Raw genomic sequence first — 13,752 nt, forward strand, 5'->3', positions numbered from 1 at the left:
AGATGCCATGAAAAATGGAGAACGTTTGAGAGAATTTGAGATTGAGATTGAGAGAGTTTGAGAGAAATTGGGGGGGGGGGGGGGGGGGGGGGGGGGGGGGGGGGGTATTTATAGATTTTAGATTTAAATTGGTAAAATAAAAAGGTGGTCGAAATATACCAACAGCTCTATTTAAAACGGTCACTTTTACCAACGGCTCTATTTTTTCGGAGATCCAACGGCCGAAATTAAAAAAAAAAAAAAAAAAAAAATTCGCGGCTGGGACTAACGGGATCACCGTGTCCCGTTAACGGGACTCCCGTCCGTCCCGCCACAGTAGCGGGACTCTTGCTTCCGCTACTGTGCTTAACGGTAGTGGGGATTCCGTCTCGTCCCGCTACCGTGAGGCCAGGTTTATGCAGAATTGAACATCCAAATTAAGAAATCCGTCCACTTTTTTCAATGTCTAACTAATATCCCAATTAGTTATTTTGGAATTCGAAATGTCTAATTAAGAAAGAAAAAAAAATGGACATAGTTTATCCCATTTTTACGTTTTAAATGCGCTAGTTAACTTAAACCTTGCTAAAATATACGAGGGTGTGATATTATCGATCGAGAAATTACTCAAATGACTTCAATCGTTGCATGGATGAAAAATCAAACTAGATGAGATCGATAAAGTGAAGAATCGGATCAACTCATTGGGATCAAATAGTATTTAGTTTTAGTTTACCAATATATAATTTGATACGCGTTAGAATTATTTTAAATTAAATAATTTTATAAAAATTATATTTTTAGTGTATATATAAAAAAAAAAAAAAAAAAAAAGGTAAGACCTGCCCTTCTTGCAAAACAAAGGAAAAGAAAACACCGAAAATGGCGGGGATTGCGGCGGCGAGAGGAGGGTCAGTGCTGTCTCGGCCGGTGACATTCGTGACTGGTAACGCCAAGAAGCTCGAAGAAGTCCGTGCCATTTTAGGCACTTCCATTCCCTTCCAGTCCCTCAAACTCGATCGTAAAACCCTCACTCACTCTCATAATATTCCCTTTAATAATTTCATACATTGATTTTTTTTTTTTTTTTTTTTCATATTTTCATATTTTGCGCAGTGCCTGAGTTGCAAGGAGAGCCTGAAGCTATCTCCAAAGAAAAGGCTCGTTTAGCTGCCATTCAGGTTCCCATTTCTCATGTACCGTGTTTCAAACTGTATGAAAAGATTTCGAGAAAGTCTGAAACTTTTTTTATTTTGTTTTGTTTTGTTGTTTAAAATTGGATGAATGAGAAGGTAAATGGACCGGTGCTGGTTGAAGACACTTGTCTCTGCTTCAATGCCCTCAAGGGTCTTCCTGGTTCTCTCTCTCTCTCTCTCTCTCAAATTTGTGATTTTAAATTTCTGGGTATTCTCAGTTTCAAGTATATTTATTCGTAGCTTATATTTTTGCAGGGCCGTACATGTGAGTTGGTTCTTCCTTTGAAACTGTATCCATTCAATTCATATTGGTTAGCTTACGAAAGCTTTTTTTTCTTTTTTTTTGTAAACTAAATGAATTGTAGAATATGTTCATGTTCTTAAATAGCTCGGACAATGCTTTCTTTCTAAAGGTTTTCGGGCTTATAATCACAACCAGTATATACTCTTTATAAGGACTCGATGAAATTATTCATATTTATGCTCAAGTTATTCACGACTCGTTAGACTAGCCGCTTGTTTATGCTTCGGTTGACATTGAGAAGCCGATTCAACATTCTCGTACTGTTGGAAGGACTAGAAATACTTGTTCTCTTTTATTGGTCTCAGGTTATATAATAACACAGAGATTAATACCTATGAATACATGAGCTTTTGGTTGCGCCTGTCTTTTCGGCTTTTTATATAACCCTGCATTGTATGATCGTAGACTTGGATTTCCTTTCTCGGTCCAATCTGAAATTTTCTCACTACACTTCTCCGTACACGACGGCCTTTCGTTATTGGGTTTACATTTGGCTTTCTATGAATCTTTGCCAACTGTCTCCTTTCTGCTTATGTCCGATGCACAATCGACATGCTTTATTATTTTATTCCACTCTGAATCCAGACAAACTCTTCAGTGTAAAACATCTTCAAGATTGTAATCACAAGTTCTTTTATTATATTTTTGTGATTTTTATGTGCTTAGATTGGGTGAGAAGTGCTTTCTCAATATTATTGTAGGCCTAAATGCGCTGATCATTTGTTTGTTAGACTTTTCCGTTGTTTATTATATGATGGAATTTATGTCTTTTTTATGATGTAACTAAGGGGAAATAGAAAGCTATATAAGTCACTTTCTAGTTACAAAATTTAATTCGCTTCATAGAACTACACAATTCTTCAATGACATAACAACGTGCTGGTAATATGATGCAGAAAGTGGTTCTTGGAGAAGATTGGCCATGAAGGTTGCTAAGCTATTCCTATCCGATTTCCTCTGATTTGTTAATTTAGTTCTCTTATTCTTTTTATATATTTATACATATTCCGTGTTGTTTACTAGGTCTCAACAATTTATTGATGGCATACGAGGATAAATCAGCTTATGCTCTGTGTGCCTTTTCTTTTGCTCTTGGGCCCAACTCTGAACCAATTACATTTCTCGGTAAAACCCCGGTATGTGAGTTTCAATCGTTCTTCTACTCGGAACAAGCACAGTGGCTTTTATTTCAGTTTTTTTGTTTGTTTTATTTACCCCTAGATATCTCCCTGTTACATTTACACATCAATGTTCAAACTCGCTTATGCCCTTCTGATGAGAACTGTTATTCATCTTGATGAAACCTTTCGTATCGGACCACTGATAGTTAGTATATAAATAACGAAAGAGAACAAATGAACATGAAATAATTTGAAAGTATGTTCTTGTTATTTATATGAAACACGGTCTTTGCTGCCGTTCAAAAATCATCCGTCGATATTTTTTATATCTTTTTTTTAATTAATAATCTCTCATTCACTAACCGAGCTGTGCTAATAGGAAGCGACATCAACTTACGATATTCGTTTTTACATCAACTGGAAATAAAAATTTAAAAATTATGTAATGAGTTAAGTGGGTAATATTTTTGTGGCATCAGATCAGAATGTTGGTTCGGCTATCCGTTGCCTCATTTGGTCCCAATCAGAGAATTTTATAGGCATGTTCCTTTGTCCTTTATGAGTTAAAAAAAACTTTAGCCTCATTTAATCAAGAACATGCAAATGGCCTTGTATTTGTTTGGTATCTGCCAAGATATTCTTTATGAGACAAAAGTCATAAATATTACTGATGTCTGTATATATATATATGTTCAGGGTAAGATTGTTCCGGCGAGGGGACCTCCTGATTTCGGATGGGATCCGGTGTTTCAGCCCGATGGCTACGACCTAACGTAAGCTTTTTTTTATTTTTTATTACTTTAACTATTTGTGCGATTAGTGGTTCAAATTCAAAGATACTTATAGAATCACGTTTCAGTTCGACTCTCTGTGTGCTTATTCGGCTTTTGTTGTTTAGCTATGCCGAGATGCCCAAGGAAGAAAAGAACAAAATCTCTCACCGCTCCAGAGCTCTCGCTTTGGTGAAGTCTCATTTTGCCGATGCTGTTTACACTTCATGAAGATGTCATTTGACTATAAATTTTTAGCTTAATCATATTTGAGTTTAGTCATTTCTCGCAAAGATAATTTTTGGAGACCAGATATTATATCAGCTACGGAAACCATATTCTATGCTCACAAACGCTGATAGGTGTTTGTTTGTACTGAGCATTATTATGGATAGAATTGCTAGTCCCGTGAGTACATATTTTGTCCCAAAACGAAATTTGACAGAAGATATAGTGGCCTCTCAAGCTAAGCTTTTAGGTGTACCCTACAGGATATTTTTGGAATTAAATCCTCTGTCTGTGGACAATTGCTGTCATTTTTGCAAATACAAAAACATATTGTTTGGTGGCTAATAATAATAATCACTTCTTTCCCTGTGTGCATGGGCTCTTTGCTCTGTACGCATTACGTGTTGACCGAAATTGCAACGACTCTGTTATGATTTGCACATTACGTGTATCCATGAGCTGTGCCTGCAAGGCATGGCATTTCTGAAATGAGCTTTAAAATTTATAAGAATAATAATAATAGTTAACGGACAAAGAATACGTTGTAGAGGAGATATATATTACAGTTCAGTTTGATTTTTTTTTTTTTTTTTTTTTTTGTGTGTGTGTGTGTAAAACATATACAGACAACGTAAGAGGTATTTTAAAATATATATATATATATATATATATATATATATATATATCAAGAATATATCTGTTTTTTATCCCTAAAAATCAATATAATATGGAACCTCATAATTCAATTTGACAATCATATTATCCTGAAGTATTCAGGTATTTTAAAATATATATATATATATATATATATATATCAAGAATATATCTGTTTTTTATCCCTAAAAATCAATATAATATGGAACCTCATAATTCAATTTGACAATCATATTATCCTGAAGTATTCAGGTAAAGATCTAAAAGAAACAGTTAATGATTGCTGTGTGAAAATGAATCTACGTATCTTCATGAATGTGAAAATATTTATGCATACATCATACATGTACTTAGGGGCATATTTTAATATATATATTTAATATATATATATATATATATATATATCTGTACTTTATCTCAAAAAATAATATAATAAAGCTCGTAATTCAATTTTGCAATCATATTTTCCAGAAATATTGGTGAAAATACCTAAAAAGTCAATAAATTATTGTTTTGTATAGTTGATTGGCTTCATTTTCTTTTGTGTGCATCTACGTACGTATCTTTATATGGATGTGAAAAAAATATATACAGACATGCACTTAGTAGGGGGCAGGGGCATATAATTTTTAATAGATATCAAGAAAATATTTTATCCCTAAAAAAAGTAATATAATATGAAAGCTCATATAATTCAATTTCGCAATCATACTATCCAGAAATATTGGTGAAAATATCTAAAAAGTAAGTAAATTATTGTTTTGTTATAATTGATTGGCTTCTCTTTTGTGTGAATAAAAAATCTACGTATCTCTATATGGATGTGATACTTTCATCCTTATGTAAAGCATTAAATTCAAATCCCGCCTACGATAACTATGTTGTCTTTCTATCTCGTTACAAGCGTATAGTTTGATCAGCTAACAAATTGCTAGTTATATCTTTGCTCCAAAGAGAGTAAAATGGAACGCCAAGAAAAGTGATATAATAATTTTTTATTGTAATTAACAAAATGCGCCACATATATAAGCAAATAACACATTCAAATGAAATGTAAAGTAAATATTATCACATGGTAACCCAATTCGGTGTAGATAATGTCTAAATCTAGAAACTTGATTGTCCGGTGAAAAAAAAATACACCAATAAAAGTAAGTACATGACAAACTCAATCTCCATTACCTTTTTAATTTAACTTAGGTTTTCTCTTAATCTCCATTATCTTTTCAATTTTGTTCAAAGTTCAAACACTCTCTCAAGTATTTGACACAAGTATAGAATGCTTTATGAATGGACAAATCACGATTATAGAAACTTAGAGACCGGTTGAAACTCATACAAAAAAAAAAAAAAAAAAAAAAAAAAAAAAAAACCTTCTCAATGCATGAAAAGATCTTTAGGGGTTGCCTTTTGTGTTTTATAAAGTTCAATGAGCGAGAATGTCTCACTAAGGTTTCTAAGAAAATATTTGAAGCAAATCAAACAGGGAAAAAAAATCATCGAATAATAAGGAAATTGCCACAAAATCCTAACCAAATCAAATCTATTGTAACATGATCAATCACGTTAAAAAATTCCAACTTTAAGAACATCTTCAACCATTTCAACTTAACATAAGGCAACAAACTAATTATAAATAACACCAACGAAATCAACATATTTGACCATGTAAACATACATATGTATTGTTTCAGCTTCTGAACAACTAGTATATGTGACATATTTTAAAATCAAAGATGAGGAATAACATTTGTCTTGTTGATGAGCTGAGAATTGGATTAACAGATGGTTATAAGTACGAAATGTTTATTCCAAATATATATTATATCGACTGAAGATGCTTTAGTTCTGTTTTTCCATGCACATTATTAGTTCTATTTATATATGTATTCGCTGAAACAATACATGAAAGCATTAGTAAAACCGTACGTACGGGCTTGTGCTTTTGGTCCTCTCTCTCTCTCTCTCTCTATATATATATACATATATATATATATATATATATATATATATATATATATTGTGTGTGTGTTTTAGTATAAGGAAATTATTAAGCCACGATAGAAGATAAATGAACGGGAAGTGCGTGTTTTTGTCAACGAAAAACTATAGAACATGTGTTCATAATTAACGTTATAATTATTCTACACCGACTTGAGTTGAGGTTAGTGGTGAAAAAGTGCACTGTGTCATGAATAAATTCAAAATCAATGATCAAGTGTTAAATTTTTAACCATGATTTTCTGTATTTTATTTTCAACATCTGAAAGCAATTTGTCATAAATATACTGCAAAAATCAAAAGCATACATAAAATCATTTTTGTTTTTTGTTCAAAGAATTAATACCCTACTTTTCAACCAAAATGTTCACCAACCATTTGGGATTCTCACTAAATAGAGGTGGCCATAAACAATTAAGGCTTACGATTTAATTTGTAGACATGCATTATCAAACACTATTCTTTTTTTGTTGTTGCGGGAAAACAATTTTACGCGTAGTTTTAATGACAAAAAAGTACGTATCACATTAATAAGACTCGACGACTTTATCTCATTATATATCACGAAACCTTAACCTTGTATAATTTAAATCAAAACAATTTATAAGCGTAAAGATTCAAGTCATTTTGAAGAGATTCAAGTCCTTAATTAATTAAGCTTTGGTCCATCCACAATATGTAACCTTAAACATGATATTTAATGGCGAGTCACGACTCATTTTCTCGTCACTTTCACTATCACATTCCACATAGCTTAATGAACACAACAGAAACGAAAAAAAAAATAATTAAACCGACTACAAGATCATGATTTGGAGAGGAAAGAGGACCATAAATTCAACAATTGGCTCAACCATCTTCTCTAATTAAATGAGAGGGTGATTATATATAATGCATGAAAGCAAAATGGTCATACATGTGCAAGTTGGCCCAACGGAATTGAAAAGGAAGAGATTTTGGTCCCACTGAATTAGATCACTTCAAGGCATGAAACTCCTCACATGCCTTTGCAATATGGGGTCCTTTCTCACATGGGTTAAAAAAAAATTGGGCAATTATTATTTAATTATTTTATGAAATTTGTCAAAGAAATGATCTGACGATGTGAAAGAGTAGTCCCCAATGACACAAGTGGTTCAAGATGATCCAATTTTGTGTTTGGTAGTCATTTAATTCAGTGCCAACTAAAGAGGGCATGAACATTGTGCAAGTTTCATTTAATTCTCTGCCAAATTGCAAAGTTGATTTGTGGACTTCTTGTGGGGCCATTTGGACTATACACATTGCTGTCTGTTTTCCTTCTTATGTTTGGCATTTGGACTACACTTGATCTTTCATCCCTTTTCTTTCATTTTCATTTTTTCTTGAGTTTTTTTCTTTCTAAGTTATGGATGAGGAGAGTCTTTATCTTGACAAACGTTGATTGTTCCAGAACATTATTAGGTCTTGTAATATCTTAAGTAGATTAGATGTGATACGGGTTTTGCTAATATTAAAAAATTCTCTTACAACTAAAAAATTAGCATGCCATAAAATGATTAAAAAGGTTCTGATATTTTGAACTAAAAGACAAGACCTACACCAAAATCAAACTTAGATTTTCTCTACTTTTTTTTTCGCAAAAGAAACAAGCAAATAATAATTAGCAAGCTGTTAGCCAGTAATGCGTAGTTAGGATAGGTAATAAAGGTGTAAAAAAGTCATAATTAAAAGGTTAATATGACTCGAACAAAGTGGTCATGTGCTGTGGTGGGAAATTCACATGAGTGAAATGACCATTGCCGGTAGAGAGACAAAACATCGACAAACGAGGATAATAATCATCTCGAAGAAAAAAAAAATTCAACACAATTTCATAACGAGTGGTGCAAAAGAGAGAAAATAAAGAGTAGAAAAGTTTACTTCCATTGCCAAAGATTTAATGTCTAAAAAAGTAACACAAAAGAAAGAAACATCACTTGCTATGCATTATGTGTGATTCAAAGTCTTACATGACTCAATTGACATATTCATATCACATTGCTTGTGCTTGTAGATGTAACTTGTAACTTGTAACTATGACTGGACAAATTCAAACATTCCAAAAAAAAATATATATTAACTTCAAACTAGGAGACATTGGAGACACTTTCGGAGAAGGTGGGGGTGGTATTGGAAACAAAGAAAAAACACAAGGGCAAAAAGGACAAACAAAACAACGCTTCCGCGCTTGCTCCTAAAAAAGGGAGGTGATTGAAATTCTCGATTTAAGCAAGCCGAGGTTGGGAAAGGGATAGAGAAAGAAAGAAAATGGGAGTGGGACAATAATGTGTGACATAACAATACACACTTTGTCCACATAGAATGGGTGAAGAATAGGAAAAAGCACAAACATATAGTGTGGGAAATATATATCGATGGGAGGGTATTTGGGCAATGGAGGAATAGGCAACGAAAAGGGCAATTGGGTAAATGATCCTATATGGAGCTGTGAAAATTTAGAAACAAAAAAAATTTAAAAGAAGAAAAAAATTGAATGGCTTTTGATTTGATTTTACTATTGGCCATCAATGATTAAATGTGTAGTAGAAAATAGTAAATAGCAAGTAGTAAAAATGAAACTACTAGCATTGACGGCCTCTACGGCAGCCGAGGGCACCGGAGTTGGCGGTAATTGTACCGACCATGGACGATGACTTGGCGCCCAAGCTAGAAGCTTTAGCGTAGCTTCCCGACGCCCCTTTCCCTGAAGGTGTGAAGTACGCGCCGTTTTCCAGCAGATCGCCCTCAGACCTCCAATTCCAATTCTTCCACACTCCTCCTGACGTGTCCACCCTCTTAGTCACCTACAAAATCACACACAAAAAAAAAAAAAAAACCATTCAGCCTAATAATACCAAAACAAAGAAGAAAGTAAACCGTACTAACTGTCACGTACTATAGTACCTCTTTGGCAAAGCGGTTGTTCGGGGCGTTGTACCGGTTTCCCTGGCTGTTGATGGTCGGGTCAGCACTCCCACCAATGGCGTACATCTCCCAGTGAGTGTAATCATTGTTCACCACATGGAAATACCCGTGCCTACACCTATTAAATAAAGAAAAAAGAAAAGAAAAAAAGAATCAATAATAAAAAATAAAATACAAAAGAGATAGATAGATTTGTTTAAAAATTAATTACCTGGGCATCCTCTGGATGAGACCCTGGCCGAAGTGGTTGTAGGCGATGGTGACCTGCATCATCTTGTCGCGCGTGTAGGAGTCGGAGTGGCCGAGCAGCATGACCTCGTTGTGGTGAGTCATGTGGTTGTTGGAGACGGTGATGGCGGTGGACCCCATGACGGCGTCGACGAGCCCGTCCGCGCAGCTCGACAGCGAGTTGTGGTCCACCCACACGTGGCTGGACCCGAATATGGAGATGGCGTCCCCGTCCGACATCGTCCTCCACCCGAAGTGGGAGGGGGAGCTGCGCACCATGGCGTTCCCCGTGGGGCGGCAGTCGTGGATGTGGAGGCCGTGGATGATGACGTTGGTCACGAACTGGACGGTGATGCACGCCCCGTTGGCGATGTGGACGTTGGCTCCCCTCCCGTCGATCGTCTTGAAGCTGTTCATGATCAGCTCTTGCTTCAGCTGGATCACCATGTCGCGCTTGAACACGATCCACAGAGGCTCCTCTTGGATCACCGCGTGCCGCAGGGTCCCCGGCTTCGGGTTCACCGCGTCGTGGTCGCTGGGGTCCGTCACCACGTAGAACCGCCCGTCGCGGCCCCCCACCGCGTTGCGCCCGAACCCTATGCCGCAGTCCGCCAGACGCTTGCGGTTCTTGTGCCAGTCCTTGTCGCAACGCCAGCAGTCGTCGATCGGGTTCCCCGTCCCGCAAGAAAAGTACCCCAGCTTCCGCCGCTCCGTGCTGTTTTTTATCTCCCTGCGTGTCAATTCATGCTATTATTACTAAATTCTTCGCCCGCGTCCGGTGACGGATCTATAGAAAAGATTATCAGGGCGGCAAAGTTGTAAAAAAAAATCAGGAGTGGCTAATTTGAAAAACAAAATCTTAAGTGGAGCTAATTTGCAAACTTTTAGGATAAATTTGAAAAAACAAAATTGAAAGGTGTCACGTGACCCCATGGGCCCAGGTAAATCCAGTCGACCAATATTTTAATGCTACAATCTCAAATAAGAGAAGTTCAAATACTGTTCTTATCATCTCCCTGTGTGTCAAGCAATATTTTACATTGTTTTGTGACCGGAGAAAGAGATTCTCTTGTTTTTTATCTCCCTGTGTCAACCACTATTTTTGTGCTAGAATGATAAATAAGAGAAGTTCAAGTGTTTCATTACAAAATTAAGATGCTGTTCTTTATCTCCATCTGAGTCAAGAGAATTTTTTTTTTTTTTTTTTTTTTTGTAGATTGGTGTTGTAAAAATACTTAATTATTAGTCTCTGTGTCAAACAATACTTTTAAGTTTTAATACTACAATCATAATATAAGAGAAGATCGAATGATTTATGACAAAGTTGTAGATTGTTTTGTGACGTCATTCAAATCTAATTTCTTCTAATTGAAGATCTTATTCGAGAATTTTTTGAATCGACGTTTTAATTACTGTGAATTATTGATTGAGTTAAAGCGATTTGGTGTTTGTCGGTTCGAAAGTCGAGATAACAAACAAAAAAAAGGGTCACGTCATTAAAAGCTTTACAATAGACAGAGTTCTTGAAGTAGGCTGAATAATGTAGAAAAATGTTTTTGGGATTTGTTTAAGCAGAGAATAAAGTGTTGTGGAGATGTAGATCATTAAGGAGAGTTATTGAACATTTAATTTCTTGTAAACTTTTTGTCGACTATTTGTAACTCTACAACAAATAAAATCACGTAAGGAATGTCAACGTAGTAGTGGAATGTGCCAGTAAAAAATGTAGTTTTATATAAAATTAAAAAAAAGGTTTTGGATACTTTATTTTGTGAGTATGGCTATGGGGTGTAAAAGAAAGATACGAATGGGAAGTGTCGGTGGTGAATAAGAGTCTTTCCAAATTAAGCTTCGACGACAAAAAACAGAGCAAATTAAAATTCTGTGTTATTTTTTACCATAAAAGACAGTTGATTTTTTGTCCGATTATGAGGACGTTTCTGTCATTACAAAATAACGGATATAATTCCGTTATCTCTGTTTTCTTAAATTGCCTCGTGGAATATCTATTACTATATATTAATTTACAAAAGTACAAACCAAAAAGAAGACTAAAATCATGTTAACAAATAAATCAATGCAAATGAAAAAAAAATGCTTTCACCAAAGAAAAGGACTAGAAAAGCTACAGTAAACGATTTCCATTTTCCTGTAATTATTCAATTTTTATCCCATGCGTCGACTATTTTAATTTTAGCAATAAAAAATTTACAAATATACTTATACAAGAAAAGAAAAGAAAAAAACTCACAGTTTCAGACCACTACAAGGGAAATAAAAACTAAAACATAATTGGTGTTAAAGGACAGACAAAGAAATAGGAATGGCTAGATTATGACACAGTCACACGTTGGTGTTGGCACATGTTCGGTATGAACAAAATTTAGTTGAGAAAATAAAGTGACATGTGAGAATTAATATCCGTTAAACACGGATCTAATACTTGCAACACTTAAATTGAGAGGACCAGTTTGTTGATACCATTGTCTACATTATATTCTTATGAACTATAATGTAAATTGGTAAATAAGAAAAAAAAAAGGGAAATCTATCTCATGTAAAAAAAATCCAAAGCTCAAAAAAAAAAAATCCAAACACGTCATGGAAAATATCCGAAAGGTTTAATTCAATTGTGTCGGTTATGATAGATTAATGAAAAGGACAAGGGTTATTCATGAAAATGAATTAATATTTTTTTTAAAGGTTGAAAGTGAATTAATATAAGAACTACCCCACCAACAAAAGAAAAAAGAATCTAACAATAAATGCAATTTGGTTAAATTAGTGAATTATAAGTATATATATATGCATATATATATATATATGTATCTATATTATATATATATATATATATTAAGAAAGTGGGACCTACATTTCAACCATGGAAGCGATTTTTTCTGGATCTTCTTCCACTGCATGGTCATTGAGACCCTCGTTACCAAATCTGCAAAAATAGACAATAAATAGGAAATTTGATTAAGATCAAAAGCTAAATAAATTTATTATTATTTAATACATTTTGATGAAATTAAAATCGATGCAAGTGACACGCGTCAATCAGAGACGACGAGGACTGATTTAAGGAAGTAAAATGGACAGAGAAAGAGAGAGTGTGTGTGCAGTGCTCGAGGCCATGCGACACCTAAAGCAGTCACTGTCAGTAAAACCGTTAAAGTTAAAAACTAAAATATAAAATCAAGAAATATATTTTACGCGAAAGTGACCGAAATACCCATTATGAAGATAGAGGTTGAATTACTTGATACCGAGGGTAGGATGGGGAATCAAAGACATTTTTCTCTACGAGGAATCCAAAGAGAAAAAAAAAAACTAACGTAACGAAATAAACGGTGCAGATCTAACGATTCAGATCTGAATGGTCGGCTTAGGATTACGAAAGGGAAGAGCATAGGCGGAAAGAATCGACGGTTGGGATTGCTTTTTACGTGCAAAGGAATTAATGTTTGAATGAATTCTTTTGTTAGGTGAATAAAACAGAGCGAGAGAGAAAGAGAGAGATGAAAGAAACCTGTCCGCCATTGTTGAGTTGATCAAGCTCTGAGACTCCTGTGTGTTCTTGTCACTGAAATGAGAGAGAAATTAAAATTAAATAATTAAAAAAAACGATGTCCGTTTTAGACAGAATTAACAAAAGAAGACAATTCTAGTCATCAAGAAAGAAAGAAAGTAAGAATGACGTGTTCTAAAACGACAATGAAAATGTGTTTCAGGATCAGAATTTCCGACGAGAAAGATAAATAAAAAATTCAAAAAAAAGAAAGAAAGAAAGAAAGCTAAATTCTTCTTTGTAGACAAAACAAACCTTGAGTCAGTAGAAGAAGAGTCAAAGCGAGCTCTTGCCATTGCTCCAACGAAGCAGAGAGCGAAGAGAACAGCCATGGAAGCACAAATCCATCTTCGAGAACCGAAAGCCATTGTCGTTTTTTCTCTGTCCCTCCCTCTCTATCTCTCTTTCTCTGTCCCTTAAAAAGAATGATTGTGTTTACAGAGAAAAAAAGAAAGAAAGAGGAAATAGAGTCGAAAATATAGCGAAGTTCTAAAACTACACTCTGCTTTTATAGACCCATCCAAACACACACTAACGCCGTTAAATCAATTATACCATTATTTTTTTACCATGGTCAGGTTCACTTTTAACCCAACAACCAAACAACCCCACTCATTAACCTTCACTCGCTCCAACTTCCATAACTAACTCGTATTTTTTTAACGGACCTTTATTTACTTACACGTGCAAGGCAAATCCAAAAGCTACCCTATATTACCAATACCATTGCTCTCGTATATAGACGGAGCTACATCAG

General features: G+C 34.8%; 2 protein-coding genes across 2 annotated transcripts; one reads left to right on the forward strand and one right to left on the reverse strand.

Moving 5' to 3' along the window:
* The first annotated feature begins 803 nt into the window (after positions 1 to 803).
* LOC149393792 (Inosine triphosphate pyrophosphatase family protein) lies at positions 804 to 3,998 on the forward strand. The gene is made up of 8 exons (XM_089616426.1): positions 804 to 1,000; positions 1,096 to 1,160; positions 1,272 to 1,335; positions 1,431 to 1,440; positions 2,376 to 2,407; positions 2,503 to 2,615; positions 3,297 to 3,373; positions 3,499 to 3,998. Exons 1-8 carry the CDS (start codon positions 862 to 864, stop codon positions 3,599 to 3,601), a joined length of 603 nt encoding a protein of 200 aa, XP_089472552.1. The 5' UTR covers positions 804 to 861; the 3' UTR covers positions 3,602 to 3,998.
* A 4,137-nt stretch (positions 3,999 to 8,135) lies between these two features.
* Positions 8,136 to 13,478, reverse strand: LOC149393793 (putative pectate lyase 8). Its single transcript, XM_089617800.1, has 6 exons — positions 13,251 to 13,478; positions 12,957 to 13,010; positions 12,300 to 12,371; positions 9,411 to 10,157; positions 9,179 to 9,317; positions 8,136 to 9,078 (listed from the first exon to the last, which is right to left on the reverse strand). Exons 1-6 carry the CDS (start codon positions 13,361 to 13,363, stop codon positions 8,857 to 8,859), a joined length of 1,347 nt encoding a protein of 448 aa, XP_089473926.1. The 5' UTR covers positions 13,364 to 13,478; the 3' UTR covers positions 8,136 to 8,856.
* Positions 13,479 to 13,752: the final 274 nt, after the last annotated feature.

The sequence above is a fragment of the Urtica dioica genome, chromosome 6 (assembly GCF_054948205.1).
Source record: "Urtica dioica subsp. dioica isolate 48M chromosome 6, U.dioica_male_clone48M_v1_H2, whole genome shotgun sequence".
NCBI lineage: Eukaryota > Viridiplantae > Streptophyta > Magnoliopsida > Rosales > Urticaceae > Urtica > Urtica dioica.

Bases quoted from the DNA above. Each gene is read 5' to 3' on its own strand.
- LOC149393792 (XM_089616426.1), top strand. From the start codon at position 862: ATGGCGGGGATTGCGGCGGCGAGAGGAGGGTCAGTGCTGTCTCGGCCG. The intron at 2,408-2,502 runs GTTGCTAAGCTA...GTTGTTTACTAG, and splicing joins GGAGAAGATTGGCCATGAAG to GTCTCAACAATTTATTGATG. The intron at 2,616-3,296 runs GTATGTGAGTTT...ATATATGTTCAG, and splicing joins CATTTCTCGGTAAAACCCCG to GGTAAGATTGTTCCGGCGAG.
- LOC149393793 (XM_089617800.1), bottom strand. From the start codon at position 13,363: ATGGCTTTCGGTTCTCGAAGATGGATTTGTGCTTCCATGGCTGTTCTC. The intron at 12,372-12,956 runs GTTTCTTTCATC...CTATTTTTGCAG, and splicing joins AACTCAACAATGGCGGACAG to ATTTGGTAACGAGGGTCTCA. The intron at 10,158-12,299 runs GTAGGTCCCACT...ATTGACACGCAG, and splicing joins ATCGCTTCCATGGTTGAAAT to GGAGATAAAAAACAGCACGG.